The sequence below is a fragment of the Lithobates pipiens genome, unplaced genomic scaffold, assembly GCF_037356315.1.
Source record: "Lithobates pipiens isolate NorthernLeopardFrog02 unplaced genomic scaffold, aLitPip1_a1.2 Scaffold_1, whole genome shotgun sequence".
Taxonomy (NCBI): Eukaryota; Metazoa; Chordata; class Amphibia; order Anura; family Ranidae; genus Lithobates; species Lithobates pipiens.
Genome location: NW_027507685.1, coordinates 152,371,652 through 152,390,563, shown reverse-complemented (window position 1 = coordinate 152,390,563; position 18,912 = coordinate 152,371,652). Strand labels below are relative to the sequence as shown.

The 18,912-nt window shown below is 41.7% G+C and overlaps 1 protein-coding gene across 1 annotated transcript in view; it reads left to right on the top strand.

Annotated features, from left to right (window-relative positions):
- TBC1D13 (TBC1 domain family member 13) overlaps positions 1-18,912 on the top strand; it is a 39,084-nt gene that overhangs the window by 13,330 nt on the left and 6,842 nt on the right. Inside the window, exons 5-11 of the mRNA XM_077478678.1 lie at positions 1,306-1,405; positions 2,004-2,086; positions 5,052-5,211; positions 9,567-9,777; positions 10,790-10,953; positions 13,807-13,967; positions 18,832-18,889. Of these exons, the coding sequence (XP_077334804.1) occupies positions 1,306-1,405; positions 2,004-2,086; positions 5,052-5,211; positions 9,567-9,777; positions 10,790-10,953; positions 13,807-13,967; positions 18,832-18,889 (937 nt within the window). The remainder of the gene's footprint in view (positions 1-1,305; positions 1,406-2,003; positions 2,087-5,051; positions 5,212-9,566; positions 9,778-10,789; positions 10,954-13,806; positions 13,968-18,831; positions 18,890-18,912) is intronic.

Genomic DNA, 18,912 nt, shown 5'->3' with positions numbered 1-18,912 from the left:
TGTGAAAGGGGTCTAAAGGTCAGCAGCCTAAGAGCATTTGTTCTAGAAGAACTTTCATTAAGAACCTTCAATCGGAAGAGAAAGTTGCCTAAGAACATAGGAGACAATAGCCTAAGATATTTAATCAGAAATTGGCCAAAGAATGTTTGAAAAAAGAAAATACCCTAAAGTGATTGTAAAGGCACTTTAAGGCACAAAAAAAAAGTTATTCCTACCTATTCTACAATGATACTACTACCAATACTCTGCAATACTCTACCTACTCTGCAGTGGTACTACTACCAATACTCTGCAATACTCTACCTACTCTGCAGTGGTACTACTACCAATACTCTGCAATGCTCTACCTACTCTGCAGTGGTACTACTACCAATACTCTGCAATGCTCTACCTACTGTGCAATGGTACTACTACCAATACTCTACTTACTCTGAGTGGCCGCTCACCTCTTTTTTTGGGGTCCCCAGCTGACATTCTCTGCTCCTCATTTTCTCAGAATACCCCCGCAGCAAGCTATGTGTTGAGGGGGGCACTTGTGCTGACATGGCTTGGCCCCACCCCCTTGCTCCCTCTTCGCTGGATTTGACTGACAGCAGCAGGAGCCAGTGGCTCTCAGTAAGTTTCGTGAATGCAGGAGGAGCAGCGTGGTCCTGCCGAGGGGACAGCGAATGCTGGTTAATTCACAGAGAAAAAATGTGCCTACAGTTCCGCTGGCGGTGTATCTATAAATAGACTCCTAATACAGTCTAAAATCAACCTTATTGTTTATAGGACAATTCTTCAAATCCATTGTTCTCAAAAGGATATTTTAGGTTGGACCATAAGGATTAAATCATTTTGCAAAGCTGCCAGTATGCAGTCGGCTTCTTTTGCATTTGTAGCACCAATGAGGACTAGGCATTCACTGGGACTAGGCAGCATCCTGGTTGTTGCCCTCGCCTTTAGAAGGATGGATGCTAAGAGGAAAAGCTCACATTTATGTTTTTTTATAATCATGGCAAGTTCTGCTCTGATGCCTTTCAACATATCCTTGTGTACAAGCCAATAAATGAGAAACATAATGAACAAGATGTATAAATCTTAAACGAAAGCCATACTTCCCTGAATAGTCATTATCTTCAGCTTGTTTCTGATGCTGGCCATACACACATCAGAGGCTCTGTACTCTAGTTTGTACATGTAATGCTACATCATTGGTGTTTGTATGCCAATGAAACTATGGATACCATCATTCTTGTTATGCTGCTAAATTCTGGTTTGGCCATTGATTTTGTTTTTTTATTATTATTTATTGATTTTTTGCAGGGAAACCTACACCCATTTCCTCAAGGAGATGATCATCCAACCAGGCATTGCCAAGGCCAATCATGGCCTCTCCAGGGAAGATGTCACTTTGGAAGACCATGTAAGTTTAGGTTGGATGTAAACGTGTGTGTGGTGACTGGCTTTATACATAATGAGCCCCAGCAAAATGAAACATGTTAAAGGGCAGACTGTTTGGCCTGATCTTGGATGACCTCTTCTTTATCTGATTTGTAAATGAGGATCTGGAATATGTTTTGCTAACATCCTTACAGTGTATATAGTGGAGAAAAAATATATTCTCTTTAAAAAAAAAAAAACGAAAGATTTGCTTCAGAGTGAACCTGTGCTTTTCTTATGCAGAGCAAATCAACAGGTCAGTCTAAAGGTAAACTCCAGGCAGATGTAAAACACACAAATGATGCTGTTCATAGTCATTAATCTATACATAAATGCATTTTTAAATGCAAACAATGTAAGTACCTGATTTTGCCCTAGTACCAGCCTTTTGCGGCCCTACTATTACAGCAGAGCTGAGACTGCTGAGGGAAAAGCAGCAGAAGGATCAGTTGTGTTGAATGCAAGCATGAAGGATGTTGGCTTTGTTCACACAAGTTTCTGTCTTAAGCTATGAACATGAAAAAGCATTATAAGGGTGTTTTTATTCCTAAAGTGCCTTTTTTGCATTTGTCTTTTTCCAGCCTCTCAATCCTAACCCAGATAGTCGGTGGAACACATATTTCAAAGATAATGAAGTGCTCCTACAAATAGATAAGGATGTCAGGTAAACAGGCTGCTGTTTGGTCCATTTATTTAATTTTTTTATGGAGCCAATGATATTCATTTTTCTTCTCTCTGTATTTCTGTAGAAAATGTAGTGAGTTTGTGTGTGTGTGTATGTGTGTGTGGTGGTCTAAAATGTCAGCCTCTTAAAAAAAAAAAAAAGGAACTGTGCCTTTTTAAATCAACATTCAGCAGCGAGTTTATCTCATAAACCTTGGGGTCAAAGATGTTGGTACACACCTGCGATCACAGCCAGTGCCCCCTTTGGTAGTTGGCCACAGGAAGGATTAACCTTCACTATTCTGTCTTGCATTATTGTCTTATTAGCTTTTCAGGTAATTACAAGTCCCATCATGCCTCTGCCTCTGGTTGTCATGCTTGTGGCTGTCAGAGTCTTGCTATGTCTCATGGGACTTGTAGTTCTGCAACAGCTGGAGGGCCGCTAATTGCATATCCCTGGTCTAGAGGCTTTCATCTCATGATCTTGTCGGGCACCTGGCTTTCGGCACTATCAAGGACCAGGTTTCTGCCCTTTCCATTCTGTTTCAGAGACCACTGGCCTCTCACTCTTTGATGAAGACATTTGTATAGGGGGTCTCATGTGCCATTACCCATAAGTTCCCTATTGACTCTGTGGTATCTGAATGTGGTTCCCTTTGCGCTTCAGAAATCCCTGTATGAACCCATAAGAGTTCCTCTCTCTTCTCTCACCCACAAGATGGCTTTCCCTGTAGCCATCATCTATGTGAGGCAAGTGTCTGAACTGCCAGCCTTATCTTCCAAAGAACCCTTTTAGGTCTTGCGTAGGGACAAGGTGGTGTTAAGGCCCAAGACTTCCCTCTTGCCTAAAGTAGTTTCTGTCTTCCACCTGAACCAGGACATTGTTTTTCTGTCCCTTTGTCTGTCTCTAGTTCATTAAACTAAATTTCCTCTTAATTGTCTATGGTGGATAAAGGAGACAATTGTCTATCTGTGGATAAAGGAGACAGGAATCGCTACTTGGCCTTGGTGTGCTCCCCCTTCTCCCGTGTAGTCGCACACCCTTTCTATCTCCTCCTTAGGGATCCTGGCTACCCCCTGGACCTTGGGGAGTCGCAAAAGTGTTTGTTATATCATCACTGTAAGGTATGGAACCTGGCAAGGCGCAGACTCAAGGCTTCACCCCTACATACTCACACACCCCTGTGGGATAATCCCTGTTTGGTTGAACTCTTGTCTGTACCCAACCATGATCTGTGGATTGCTAGAGAAGTTGTATATATCTCTGATTTTTGTTGTGGGAGGGTTCTGAAATCATTCCAGCAACTTAAAGCGGACTTCAGTCTTCCCAACTCAATGCATTTTCGTTACCTCCATCTCCGCCACGCTCTCTATAACCCAATTTGACAATTCCTCTTCGAATCTGGGCAGTTATATATCATAGACGTGATACTTGGGTCGGAGTCAAAACAAGTCCATGTCCTACAACAGTCTTCTTCTCCCTTCTGCCACGGTATCGGCATACCCACTGAAAGACCATTGGGTGGGGGAGATGGAGGATGAGGAATGGGAAGAAGTGCTGGATTCATGCAAAAAGGTTTCCCCTAAATTGTCTGGCTGTCTTACCTGACCCCTCTACATATAGCTAAATACAGCCAGTTATAGTCTATTATGCCGTAGATGTGGAGGGTCCAACGAAACCTTTTTTCACCTTTATCTGGTCCTGCCCTGTTATCCAAGGCTACTGGTCCCAAGTGGTAAAATTCATCCATGATGAAATGGGTTCTCCTCTTACACTTTGCCCAAAGCAATGTATCCTAGGAGTGTTCCCGAACCTTGAGAACGATACATTTCATCATGCATTCCTACAGGAATCATTATTCACGTTCAGGCTAGTAATTGCCCGGACGTGGCTAAGGGTGTTGCCCCCTACCGTCGAAGAATGGATAGCTACAGTCAATACTTCGTTACCCTACAAAAACTGTCATATGTTCATAGGGGTTGTCCAGCTAAGTATGGTAGAATATGGGATACTTGGTTAGAAACAGCCTCCACATGTGATGACATGGAGGGGGTGTCTGCCTAATAGCATAGCCGTAGAACAGATAACATTGTATTCTCCAAAGTTGGGTATATAGGACCCATCAGTCAGCATTCTACCTTATCCCTTTACCTGTCATGTTACAGTTCAGAAATTACCTTTTTATTCTTTTTATTTTTTTATGTACTACATACAACTTGATGTATACTCATTATTATGGAACTTATACTCTTCTCAAATAAAGAAAATTGTTTGTAAAAAAAATAAAATTGACTTTCTCACATTAGTGACATAATATTCCTTAACAAGGGAAACTTCCCTATAAATAATGGCAGATTTATCTCCTAACCAATATTCTAGCCCAAAATGTTTTTTGTTTTTTGGGATGGGCCAGTTTTTTCACATTTCTATTGTTTGATATTGTGATGAGTACTTGGTAAAAGAAGCAAATTCATTCAAATCTAGAGCCAAAGTACATTGTGTGTAAAGGGACATCCTGACCCGCTGATTTTCCTTGCCAGCACCCTCTGCCACTTTATCCTCAGTTGCAGCCACCACCAAAATCCACTGTGCTGGCTCAAACAAGCGCAATAACATCACTCTTTGTCATGTGACCATACTCAGGCCTAGCAATTGGCTGCTATACCAAAGCACATTCACATGAGAGGAGGTCACCTGTTACTTTTACTGACTAATGCAATGGAAGAGGATGCTGGAGAACGCTGACAGGGTGAGTATTAGTTGGTTGGGAAGGGTCCATTTTTATACAGATATTGTCTGTTTTCCCTGTATTGGAAAGGTGAAAGTGCCTCTTTAATACAGAACTGTATCGCTTGTGCCCAGCCTGATATTCTGTCCCATAGGAACTCTTTCTGATCATTTTTGTGTATGCAGCCCATCTAAACTTTGGTCTTTATAAGCTGCCTGTGTTCTTGTAATCACACAGGAGACTCTGTCCCGACTTCTCATTTTTCCTCAACCCCACGGAATACCCCTGCCAGCTAATCATGGATCCAGAGAATGAGTATGAGACCCTGAGAAAACGCGTGGAACAGACAACGCTCAAGTCTCAGACCGTGGCAAGGAACAGGAGTGGCCTTACTAATGTAAGAATGGGCTCAGACCGGTAAATCTGCATTTTTTTTATTTATTTTTTTACATGCTGGTTTGTTAGACACATATTTCTAAATGTGTTGTTTTAATAGTCCATACGTGACAGTTTGAACACTGTAAAGAGAATCTATCCCGCAGTGTCAGTAGGTTCACATTTGGGTCATCTGTGAATCACAAAATGTGATTTTCATTCCTGCATTAACCACTTGCTGACTGCCCAGTAGCCAATTTACTGCTACAGGGCGGCTGTTCTGTGCAGAATCGTGTGTTTGTGTATATTTATTATGCATACAGTATTTCACGAAGGTTATTACACCCCTCACATTTTTGTAAATATTTTAAACGCGGAATGTAAGAGGAGAAGCGGCTTAACCCTTTTTTATTTATTTATTTTTTTCAAAAAAGTTTTTATTTCGCACATCTTCAAAATATACATACAGTACATCAGACAGAGTATCAGCTAAATAAAAACATATACCTGTCATCAAGTTACATTCTGTCGGTGCGGGTCGGAGGTAAATCGCGGCTCCTCCTTCACCCTCTGTCCAAAAAAAACAGACCCGCAAAAAAGTGCCATTTTTATTCCAAAAAGCTCTTTTAACTGCGCAAAGGTACATATACGGTTGTCTTGACAAATTTGATGTAAATACTTTATACCATACTTGGCCCAGGTTCTATGCCCCTCCGGTATCTTCTGAAACTCCCCAGGGGTCTTATTGAACCAAAGGGGGTTATTTGGAGATAGCCTAAAGGGACTGTCCTTCCTCCATTGTGAGCATATATGAAAGACTTTACCCGGGAGTGCCATTACCGACCCCCACCTTCCTCCCCCGAGCCTCTTTTCTGTACAGCAGGTTTTGTAGAGTTTCCTGTGAGGTGATGGCTGCCGCCTCCAGCAGAGTAGTGGCATTGGGCGTTTGTGGGAAAAGTCTCAAATGCAACAAGGATAGCTGCGAAGCCATGAAGTAGGCTCGCAAGTCTGGGAGAGCCATTCCTCCAGATGTGGTTGGCAGTTTAAGAACTGCCAAAGACATCCTGGGTGCCTTGGAACCCCACAGGAGGCTCCCAACAATGGAATCAATATGTCTAAAGACACTCAAAGCCACAAATACTGGGGAATTCGAGAAAACGTACAGAAACTTGGTCAGAAAGACAATTTTAAAGAGATTTATACGGCCCAGGAGCGTAATGGGCAAGTTGCGCCATCTCTGCACCTTCTCCCAAAAATTTATCACTACCGGTGTCAAATTCATCTCCAGAAAACTTGAGATGGGCAGTTTGACTTCAATCCCCAAGTATCGGAAAGAGCCAGACAATGGGATGGGGCAGTCCGAAGGGACCACCACACCATCATCAATGGGGAAGAGAGAGGACTTATTCCAATTGATCCTGAATCCGGAATAATCACCGAACTCCTGGACCAATCGGAATGCCTCCAATAGTGAGTTGGGTCCTGCAGATACAGCAGCATATCTTCTGCATAGAGCAAGACACGCTCCTCAAACTCCCCCAACCGAAGGCCCATCAGTCCAGGAGAACTGCGGAGCCTAACTGCCAAGGGTTCTATGGCCAGAGCAAACAGGAGGGGCGACAATGGGCACCCCTGTCTGGTTCCCCTGAAGATGGTAAAAGAATCTGAAATAATGCCATTTATCCTCAGTCTCACCAATGTGTCTGTGTATAAAAGCCATACCCAGGACACAAATACCGGGCCAAAACCATAGGACTCGAGGAGAAGGAATAGATACTCCACGGAGTCAAAGGCCTTCTTTGTATCCAGGGAGGCCACCACTCTAGTTCCGGAGTTGTCATGAGCTGTCTGTAAGTTCACAAACAGTCTTCTGATGTTCATTTGCGCACACCTCTCCTGAATAAAACCCGCTTGGTCCGCGTCTACTAACTTTTGTATGACTGATTGAAGCCTACCCGCAAGTATCTTGGCTAATGTCTTCGTGTAAACATTCATCAGCGAGATCAGACGGTAGGAGTCACATACTCTGGGATCCTTCCCCCCCCCTTTTGGGATCAGGACAACCAAGGCTTCCCTCATAGAAAGAGGTAATCTACCATCCGACTTTGCCGCAGTAAATACTTTGAACAATTGTGTAGTCATACCCACCCAAATTGTGTTATACCACTCGGAAGGCAGGCCATCTAGCCCAGGAGATTTCCTAGGAGAAAAGGATGCGATATCTGCCTCCACCTCCTCTACAGTGATCCCCTCTTGATCCCCTCTTCCAGAAGCGTTCTGTCTTCTTCCATCAACCTAGGGAGATCAATGTCCCGCATGTAGGCTACCAAGTCGTCCATTCCCACCGGGAAGCGGTTTAACCTTAACCACTTCAGCCCCGGAAGATTTTACCCCCTTCCTGACCAGAGCACTTTTTTGCAATTCGGCACTGCGTTGCTTTAACTGACAATTTCGTGCGACGTGGCTCCCAAACAAAATTGACGTCCTTTTTTTTTTTTTTTTCCCCCCCACAAATAGAGCTTTCTTTTGGTGGTATTTGATCACCTCTGCAGTTTTTTTTATTTTTTGCGCTATAAGCAAAAAAAGCGACAATTTTGAAAAGAACGCATTATTTTTTACTTTTTTCTATGATATCCCCAAAAAATATTTAAAATGATTTTTTTCCTTCGTGTAGGCCGATGCATATTTTTCTACATATTTTTGTTTAAAAAAAAAAAAAATTGTGTGTGTATGTGTATGTGTGTGTGTGTATGTATGTATGTATGTATGTATGTATATATGTATATGTGTATATATATATATATATATATATATATATATATATATATATATATATATATATATATATATATATATATATATATATATAATATAATTTGTGTGTGCACTTCCGGGTTGGGGGTGTGCACCGCTTCTGCTGTGATTAGTCAATGCATGAAGTCGATTGTGAGTGCCAGCCAATAGAGAGAGGGGATGGATGGAGCACTGCATACATGTAAATAATGCAGAGCTCCGTCCTGACAGTGGGGTAGTGATGGGTTTTCTTTTCCAGCAAAGCGGAGAAGAAAATCCATCACATCCCTTGGTGAAAGCAGCACACAAGAACACTGACTAGGCTCACATTTAACTCTTTGATCATCCTAGATGTTTAACACATTCCCAGCCAGTGTCATTAGTACAGTGTATATTATTTGCACTGATCGCTGTATTGGTGTCACTGGTTCCCCCAAAGTGTCAGTGTCAGATTATCTGCCGCAATAGCGGAGCCTCATTACAAGTTGTTGGTCACCACCATTGCTAGTTTAAAAACATGTAGCCGAATACATATTTGCTTAAGTTTATGAAGATTTCTTATTTATTTTTTAGTTCTTTTATTGGCAGAAAGTAAATATAGATATTTGTATTATTTTTTTTTTCAAAATTGTCAGTTAAAGTAAACGCAGTGCTGTAACGCATAAAATGGCCTGGTCATGAAAGGGGGGGGGGGGGGGGGGTAGATCTGGAGATCAAGTTGTTTAAAGTAGTTGTCAACCCTAAGTGGATAAAATTTAGTTTGTAACATATAAACATTGGGCGTCTTATCTCCCCCCCCCCTTTTTGTGCATCTCGGTGTTGCTGATCTATTTTTGCCACTTTTAGCCATTTCTTGTCTACATGCATGCCCTCCAGCAGAGGCTGCACATCATTGCTCAGGACGTGCTTCTAATAGTGGTAGCCTCCACCAGGAGTCCATATGTCAGGGTGACAACACAGGAATAAAACTCTGTGACAGAGCTTTGTCACCTTCTAATATGTAGTGTTTGAACAAAGATCTTATAGGATTGCTAGTATGATTTGGATGAAAGCTGTAGATTTAAAAATTGCTTTTGAAATGACATTCACACCTTAAATCTCATCTGAGATTTTGGTGATTGTGCTTAGTGATACCTCTGGAAATGTTTGCCCTGTGCTTGTGCAGAAACTGCTTGGGTGCCGCCATCTTAGATGTGACATCAGCAGCTCCTGCTCTCCCCCCTTGCCACCAATTCTGGCTATCAGGATCTTCCTGCATACAGCCACTGTGATGTCAATTGACTTCATAAAAGGATGTGATGAGAGTGGAACACAAAACCTGGTTATATCGTGGACAGGAGGGGAACAACAAAGCACACAGAAGGATCTGATATACCAAAAAGTGCCCAATTCCTATCAATTTGTAGGTGCCTATAAGTCAGCCAAGGAAAAACTGAATAAGGGTACCAGAGTGGCCAGTAGTAACTGCCAAGATTGCTGTACATATACTAGTGTTTAGTGTTTTCATGTTCTCACTCCTAATTTACGTCCTCTTTTTCCCTAGAAAAAGAAATCACATTTATTTTTTCCTCATGTTCCATACAGATGAGTTCTCCTTTGAAGACATCGGCTTCTCATGCGTTGGGTGATTTGGAGCCGCTTGGCAGTGGCTGTGAGGCCCACTGGGAGGTGGTAGAACGAATCCTTTTCATCTATGCCAAGCTGAACCCTGGCATTGCCTATGTGCAAGGCATGAACGAGATAGTCGGGCCAATCTATTACACATTTGCTACTAACCCCAATAGCACATGGAAAGGTGAGCTGTAGCTAAGGTGTCCTTCTGCCCTGTAGTCTTGTTATTGCTGTCTCCATCCTATGTAAGCAAATCCAAGTCAATGAACTACTATGAACTGCATTTTGTTCTTTATACATTTAATTTGCCCAAAGTTTTTTCATTTAACAGGCATACATACTTATATCATTAAAGAGCTATTAAAGTCAAATTTTTATTTTAAATAAAAAATTATGTATATACTTACCTGCTCTGTGCAACAGCCTCCTCTCTCTTTTGGTGCCCCCCCCCCCCCCCCCCCTGTTGGTGTCCATTTCTCAACTCTTCCAAGAGCCCCCATTTCAAGCCATGTTCTATGGGAGCATCCATGCGGGCGTTCACTTTAGGTGGTTAGATGGGTTAGCTTCCAGTGCTTTTTTTTTTTTTTAAAGAAAAGTAGCGATTAGGGTACAGGAAGAGATGAGTGCTTCTGGGGTAAATGTTTTAAAGGCAAACAGAGGTGAGAAAAGGTGACTTTCTTGTTACCTTATAGTGGTTCAAAAGGCAGAAGGTTTTTTGCCTTAATGCATTCTATGTATTATGGTAAAACAACCTTCCAGGTGCAGCTGCCCCCCACCCTTATACTTACCTCAGCTCCATCAGCAATGAGCATGAGAGCTTTCTCTCCTCATTGGCTCACACATTGGCAGGAGCCATTGGCTCCTGCTGCTGTCAGTCACAGCCAGTGAGCCAATGAGGAGGGAATGGGGGGAGGTGCATAGCCACACTCTGTTTGGGAATGGACAAGGTCTATTCATTTGAGCGCCCCTGCTCAGGTGCCCCCATAGCAAGAAGCTTGCTATTGGGGGTACTCGGCAGGGGGAGTAGTAATAGTGTTGGCAGGGAACGCAAAAAGAAGAGGATTGGGGCTGCTCTGTGCAAAAATTTTACACAGAGCAGGTAAGTAGAACATATTCTTTTAAAACAAATTCAACCTTTTAGAATCCTTTTTAATAATTAGGTTTTATAAATGTATACCGTGTTTTCCTCAAAATAGAGCACGCAGAAGCAGATACCTTCTTTTGCTTCACTAACCTAATGGCGGAAATCCGGGACAACTTCATCAAAAGCCTGGATGACTCTCAGTGTGGAATAACCTCTAAGATGGAGGGAGTGTACTCCATGCTAAAGGAAGACGACGAGGAATTGTATCTCAAGCTGGTAAGTTAGCTCAGAGATGGCCTTCCAAACTACTCCTGCATATACAACCTCTTTGTTATCTTATTGGAAATGATGGACATTTTATCTTTTTGGCTTTATGATATATCTAGTTTAACCACTTGCTTACTGGGCACTTAAACCCCCCTCAGTCCCAGACCAATTTTCAGCTTTCAGCGCTGATGCACTTTGAATGACAATTGCGCGGGCATACAACACTGTACAAAAATGAAATTTTTATCATTTTTTTTCCCACAAATAGAGCTTTCTTTTGGTGGTATTTAATTACAGCTGGGAGTTTTATTTTTTGCTAAACAAACAAAAAAAATGCAAAAAATGTTTAATAGTTTGTTATAAAATTTTGCAAACAGGTCATTTTTCTCCTTCACTGAAGTGTGCTGATGAGGCGGCACTGATAGGCTGCACTGGTGGGCACTGATAGGCTGCACTAATAGGCACAGATAAGGCGGCACTGATGGGCAAAGATGGGCACAGATAAGATGGCACGGATGGGTGGCACTAAGGGGCACTGATAGGTACCACTGATGGATGGGACTGATGGGCACTGATAGGTGGCACTGATAGGTGGCTCTGATAGGTGGCACTGCTGGGCACTGATGGGCGGCACTGTTGGGCACTGGTAGATGACACTGATGGGCACGGATATGTGGCACTGGGGTGCAGCACCTTTGTTGAGGCAGATTGTGGGCACTGCTGGGTGGCACTGTGGGCACTGCTGGATGGCACTGTGGGCACTGCTGGGTGGCACTGACGGGAGGCACTTATTTTTGTATCATCTTTATTGATGAGGGGGCAGGTGGGCACTGGCAGGGGGCAGGTGGGCACTGGCAGGGCTGGCCGTGATCGGCTTTTTTTTTCTCCTCGCGCTGTCAGCGCGAGGAGGAATAATAGCCGATTACCGGCTCCGCTATATCACATGATCAGCTGTCATTGGCTGACAGCTGATCACGTGATAAGGGGTCGGTATCGACCCCTTGCTCTGATCGGTGATCAGGCGAGTCTCATAGACTCGCCGATCACAGCGCGCGCCCCTCAGGGGGCGCGCAGGCCGCTCGTGCACGGGACTACGTCAATAGACGTAGTCCCGGAAAAGGAGATCTGCGCTGTAGCCGTCATTCGGCTATAGCGCGGGTCCCAAGTGGTTAAAGAAGTTACATCTTTTATTTTATACTCTTTTAAAAATAAAATTACAGGCGGACTTGTCCATGATGTAGAACTATATTGTTTGGTTAATAATGTTGCTTAAACTGAAATAAGAGTATAGAGGTAGGTTATAACCTTAACTTGCTTGGATTATTGGTGTCCATTTTGTGCTTTAATAATAGGTCTTCTCCAGGCAGTTTTAAACCCCAACTCCAGGGACACAGGAAGTCCTGAACTGCCAGCCCAGAATAATCCCTCCCACTACAAGTTTGCTTCCTACCACCAGTAGGCCAGAATGTTCCTTCTACAGGAGAAACATAAGACACTTTGGTCTCGGATTTGAATTCTCCTGTATCGGAGTTGTGTCCAGCTTTTAATTTTTTCATGGGTCTGATGGTAGCCTCTTTCAAGCAGTCCCTTTTGCTCAGTTTTACTCCAGACCTCTACAACACAACATATTCTGTTAACGTAGGCCAATCTCTGCAGAGACAGATTCGTCAGTCACCATGAACTAAGTTGTCTCTCGTGAATCCAGGTCTTTAATTGGGAAAGTCATTCCTTCCCATCTTTTAGAGGAGACTTCACAAAATGGCAGACCATGGTCCAGATCCAGACTGAGTCACTGTCCCATCTGGACTGGCCGCGATCCTGCCATTTCAGGAGCTGGCTTTTCTGCTAAGCCGCCATCACTGCTGTCATCCTCTTCAAGCTGACATCGAAGGCAGGACAGCACCAGATGGATGGCGGGAGGCACATCAGTCTAGAGCTGACATTGGAGACAAGACAACTTCGGATGGAGGGCGGGAGCTGCCAAGCTAACTTTTCATGTTAACCAGCAGTTGATTGGTTGCTAGCTGCTTGACAAATGTCAGGCAGACTTCCTCAGCCTGAAGAACCTAGACCCAGAGGACCTTCGTGTGTTTAGGTTCCTCAAGCAGCTCTTTGATCTTCAGTCTCCAGTTTCCTGTTTTTATTGGGCCTGTTAGCATTTTATTTCTGTGTTGCCCACCCTTCAATTGGACTGCTTTTGGATGTACTGATGTTTCAAAACTTCCCGTTTCCCTCAAAAGATGTGAACATTTTTTATCCTTCTTCTTTTTTTTTTTTTTTCTCTAGGAGTTCATTCAGGGAGAAGACCTCATCCTTCTGTGTTAATGATCATGTTCTTGGAATGTTATCCTGAGCTAGCCTACAGTTTTTGTTTATGAGCGTACAGTCATCCTGTAGGCAGTAGAACCTCAAGGTTTAGGACTTCTGTTGTCCCACAATGGACTCTCAAGAAAAAGATTTTACTGTGAGAACAGAAATCCTGCTTTATCTTCCTAAGCTGTCTTAGTGGTCCCCAAACCTAGAGCAGTGTCACACTCTTTTTTTATACCTTGGGGCTAATTTGCTAAAGGAGTTAGAAATTAAAAAGAAAAAAAGTGTGAATAGTCACTTTAGTTCTACAATCATATGAAAATAATGTTCCTGTTCACATTAAATACCAGATGCTTTCTACATAATTCAATCATTGAAGTGAGTAATCACATAATTTTTTGAGTGACCATTCTCCGCTTCTTTAGTAAATCACTCCAAGTGTGTCCATGATTATTTTCAGCCACAGTTGGAAGGTAGCAGAATATTATGGAAAGTAAGAATAGTTCTGTTGTGGAAGGGATGGCCCCACCTTTTTATATTTGTCTCTTGCAGCAAGAACAGAACATCAAGCCTCAGTTCTTCGCCTTCCGATGGCTGACGTTGCTGCTTTCCCAGGAGTTTGTGCTTCCTGATGTCATCCGTATCTGGGATTCTTTATTTGCTGATGAGAACAGATTTGACTTCCTTCTGAAAGTTTCCTGTGCCATGCTTATGTAAGTGTTGCAGAAACTATTGGGCTAATGTTGTCTAGTTGTAAGCATCAGCAAATCTGCTTGCAGGAGCATTTTATAAGTATTTGTGAACCGTAACCTTGTAAAACAACCTATTTAGTTTAAAATAGAAATATAAGGCAAAACGTGTGTGTGTGTGTGTGTATAATAATAATAATATATATATATAACCCCTTTATTTTTAAATAAGTGATCACATACCCTCTTTTCTCAGCTGCATAAGAAGCTCAACAAGGTGGGGGTGGAGAAATAGCCATACACTGGTCTTCCCAGTGTATGGCATTGAGGGGGTGGGGGTGTTGTCAGCATAAGTCTGATCATTGAAGGAGAGAAGGCTGAGTTCTCAGCGCAGCCAGAAAATTCCTATTGTGGTCATTTTAAAAAAAAATAGGAAAGCAAAGGGACTGGCATGAACACCAGGGGTTTCACACAAAGGAAGCAACACAAATGGAACAGGATACTTTCTCATACAAGTACATGGTACAGCAGGCACTTATCAGAAATATGATATGGGGTAACAATGAATGCTAAAAATGTCTTTCATTTGCATTACATTTCTATTTCTAGTTAAAGGGTTTTATTATATTTGTTCAAGTGTTAAAAAAAAAGCTATTCATCCAGGCAGCAATTTTGTGAGCTGAACTACCTGTGCTCTCTGGAAAGTTATTGATGTTCCTTGCTATCTGTGTAGTCTACCAAACACCTCCCCCTGTGAGAGAAGGAGGTGTTATGTAGTCCTAACAGTGTTACTAAAGCTGGCCATACATTGACCTTAATTCAGCTAGGTCATCAGGAACTGGCTTAATGTCTATCAGTGTGTGGATGTCCTTGCTTAACAGAAATAGCTTTAATAGACTTCTGTCAGTTGGTGGCTGCAGCTGTCAGAATGCAATTTCCTGGGAATGGGGGGGTCCATTCACTTGTTTGTGTGGGTGGAGGAATCTATTTATTGATTTTTGGTTTCATTCAGTCCACTGACAGTGTATGGCCAGCTTTAGTCCTAACACACTCCTAGGATGACAGTGCCACACAGTATACTTGTCACTCTAGGACAGGAAGTATGTTAATGGCAGGATTACCAGATTTAAGTAAAGGGAAAGTTTGAAAAAAGAAACTAATGCAACCAGCACGTGTAAAGACAAGGGTGTGTGAGGAGAAGTCTGATCATTGGAGGAGTGCAAAAAGAGTTTCCCGCACAACTAGAGAACTGACCACAATGTGTGGTCAGTTTTCTTTATTACATTTTATATATATATATATTTTTTTTTTTTTTTCGCTCTTCAGCAAAGCACATACTACAGTACAACAAAGTAGTGTGGCAAACATGGAATCATGAGAAACCATCATAAAGTACGTAACCGTAATCGCAATGAATAATTTCTGTACACATTCGGAACAGTGTCTGCTTGTATGACTCTGTAACGATTAGAAATCTGATTACATGGACAACATTAGTTTAGAGCAAGGCCCCTTGAACATACAATTCAAAAACATGCAATACAAGTACATGGTACAGCAATCGCATATCAGGAATATGAAGTGTTGGCTTTACATACTCTCTAATAAAAACAAGCCAATGCTTACTTGCTCTGTATAATGATATTGCACAGAAAAGTCTCTTTCCACCTCCTCTGCCAGTGTCATACCGATGTTCCGTTAGAATAGGCGACCCATCAGATTAGGTAACGGAAGTGATGTTCCGTCAGATGAATATGAGCTGCGCATGCGTAGCAGGTTTTGCTAATGTAACAGAACACCTGCAGTCAGACATGTTACTATACCCAGCTACTTCTTGAATTCCACAGTTGTTTCAGCAATATAGTGAGTGGATATAAATAAATACAGTGGAAACTCTGTTTCCGTGTAATGTGTTATACAAGCTATTTTTTAAATCCTGACTCGCTTTGCGAGCATTGTCTCTCTAGACGAGCAGGATTCAAGCCTCTGGGGTGTGCAGTACCGCATTTGGCCAGAGGTGCGGGGACTCCGGTGATGCTTGGAGATACTGAAAGTTAGCAGTAGGAAGGTGGCAGAGACCATGTTGGTACACCCGGCACTGCTCAGGGCTAAACCTTTAGGCTTTGATAATGTAATATGAAAACAGCATGACGTATCTAAATATACTATATTGATTCCAGATGTAGCTCGATGTAGTAAGATGTCCACTGGTGCCTTATGACTGCAGGTGGTCTGTCAGATTAACTTCACCACTGTTGCCTAATCTGACGGGTCGCCTATTCTGACAGAACACCGGCACTGTCAACTTCTCCTTCCTCCAGGTGCCTCCTATAGCAAGCCTGGTGTTAAGGAGGCGCATGTGCGCTCCCAAGCCGAGCTGTGTGTGTATGTCCATAAACACTCGCACAAGTAAGTCCTAAAATGATTCTCTAACAAGAGAAGGAAACCCCAGAAATCCCCACTGGGAATTCTCTTTTCTTTTTTTTAAATGATTCTCTGGATAAGTATAAAGCAAAGTTTAAACAGGCAAAATCCATACTGTACTTTTAAACATAATAAAATACCTGTTACAGTGGAAATGCCAGCTTGTTCTTAACTTTGCCCACTTTTAGGGGACAGTAGTTTGGATTCCAGAAGGCAGAGTCTGTGATCTATTGATTCACATAGAGAAATATAACAGACTTCAGTTCCCTACATCTTTGATGCACAATAGAGGTTGGAAGAAGGGAGCCGTATCGCCACCATCAAGGGCCACAGGCTAGCATTGCTGCATTTCAGCTGCAATAGATATTTCTTTATGTAAATTAATAAAAATGCGGCGCTACCAAAAAAGTGTTATAACCGATCAGTGAATAGTAATCTCCAAAAAATTAAATCAAATAATTTCCACTGAGTGTAACATAAATACAATAAAAAATAAATCAATATCGATAATTCAAAAAATTCTCGTGTATACAATACATGTGCAACAATTAATGAACAAAAGTCCGTGAAGAAATAATCAAACACCTAAAATGATCCGCATAAATCATCCAAATGCAAACATGTAAAATTACATATATGAAATTATGTGTAAAAATAGTAAAGTGAAAATACGTGAAAAATAAACAAAAATAATTAATCAAACAACCAATATAAACACGTGATAGTCCATAATTAACGTGCACTGATAACTGATGCCATTGCAAAATATATAAATAAAGTTCATGCAAAAAGATGTGCAAAGATGATTCCCACGAGTGACAAATCACTGCAAACTTCAGTGCATTTAATGGGTGCACCACCTATTTCCCCCAGCCTCTCACCTCCAATAACTGGAAAACAGGCACTGTGTATAGGGATAACTGCTGGCTTCTATTTCGTTCACACTGCTCCACCGCTGATTGTTTTTCACTGTGATATTGAATATTAAATGCCCTCCCAATAGCTCCAGGATATCCAGATCATACAGGGTGGAAAAACACAGAGGGCTCTCATGTGTAGTAACTTCAATATTTATTGTAATCAACAGTAACAATTCACTTACATTTAAAACTACAGCAGAGTGTGCAGCAGACGCGGACTTCCGGTTTCGGCTGTAAAAAGTTACGTTCTGTAACGCAACGCGTCAGGGAAGGAATTCGGTGTCGGACCCATTACTTCCGGTTTACGGCCGAAACCGGAAGTCCGCGTCTGCTGCACACTCTGCTGTAGTTTTAAATGTAAGTGAATTGTTACTGTTGATTACAATAAATATTGAAGTTACTACACATGAGAGCCCTCTGTGTTTTTCCACCCTGTATGATCTGGATATCCTGGAGCTATTGGGAGGGCATTTAATATTCAATATCACAGTGAAAAACAATCAGCGGTGGAGCAGTGTGAACGAAATAGAAGCCAGCAGTTTATCCCTATACATAGTGCCTGTTTTCCAGTTATTGGAGGTGAGAGGCTGGGGGAAATAGGTGGTGCACCCATTAAATGCACTGAAGTTTGCAGTGATTTGTCACTCGTGGGAATCATCTTTGCACATCTTTTTGCATGAACTTTATTTATATATTTTGCAATGGCATCAGTTATCAGTGCACGTTAATTATGGACTATCACGTGTTTATATTGGTTGTTTGATTAATTATTTTTGTTTATTTTTCACGTATTTTCACTTTACTATTTTTACACATAATTTCATATATGTAATTTTACATGTTTGCATTTGGATGATTTATGCGGATCATTTTAGGTGTTTGATTATTTCTTCACTGACTTTTGTTCATTAATTGTTGCACATGTATTGTATACACGAGAATTTTTTGAATTATCAATATTGATTTATTTTTTATTGTATTTATGTTACACTCAGTGGAAATTATTTGATTTAATTTTTTGGAGATTACTATTCACTGATCGGTTATAACACTTTTTTGGTAGCGCCGCATTTTTATTAATTTATATTTACTTTTAGTGTAGAGATCACTTTTTTATGCTGGCTGCTTCCTAGATACATTATTTCTTTCCTGTATGATATTTTAGGTGGAGCGCACTAGTTTTTTCCCATATATATTAGATATTTCTTTATGCTTGCCCTTAAACGCTAAATATTTGACCTATTTAAAGGGTTAGTCCACCCAGAAGTTATATTTAGTACTAGGTGGTGATTGGGGGGCTGTGTAAGCTACTTGCTTTGCATACCCCAGCAGAAAAATGTCCAGCCCTGTGGCTTGCTCAGTTTCCCCTCTTTTACAAAATATGCTGTTCTGCTATGTTACATTTCATTTGCAGTGTAGGCCAAATCAAGTTTGACAGCTGTACTAATCAGATATGGTGGCACTCTGGGAGCGCTGGTTTACAATAATGTGTTACCACTGTCATTGTTCTCAAATGAATGCTAAATGATTTTGTTTTTCCTCAGATTGATCCGCGATCAGTTATTAGAGGGAGACTTTACAGTGAACATGAGGCTGCTCCAGGTGGGCATAACAAAGATAAGAAA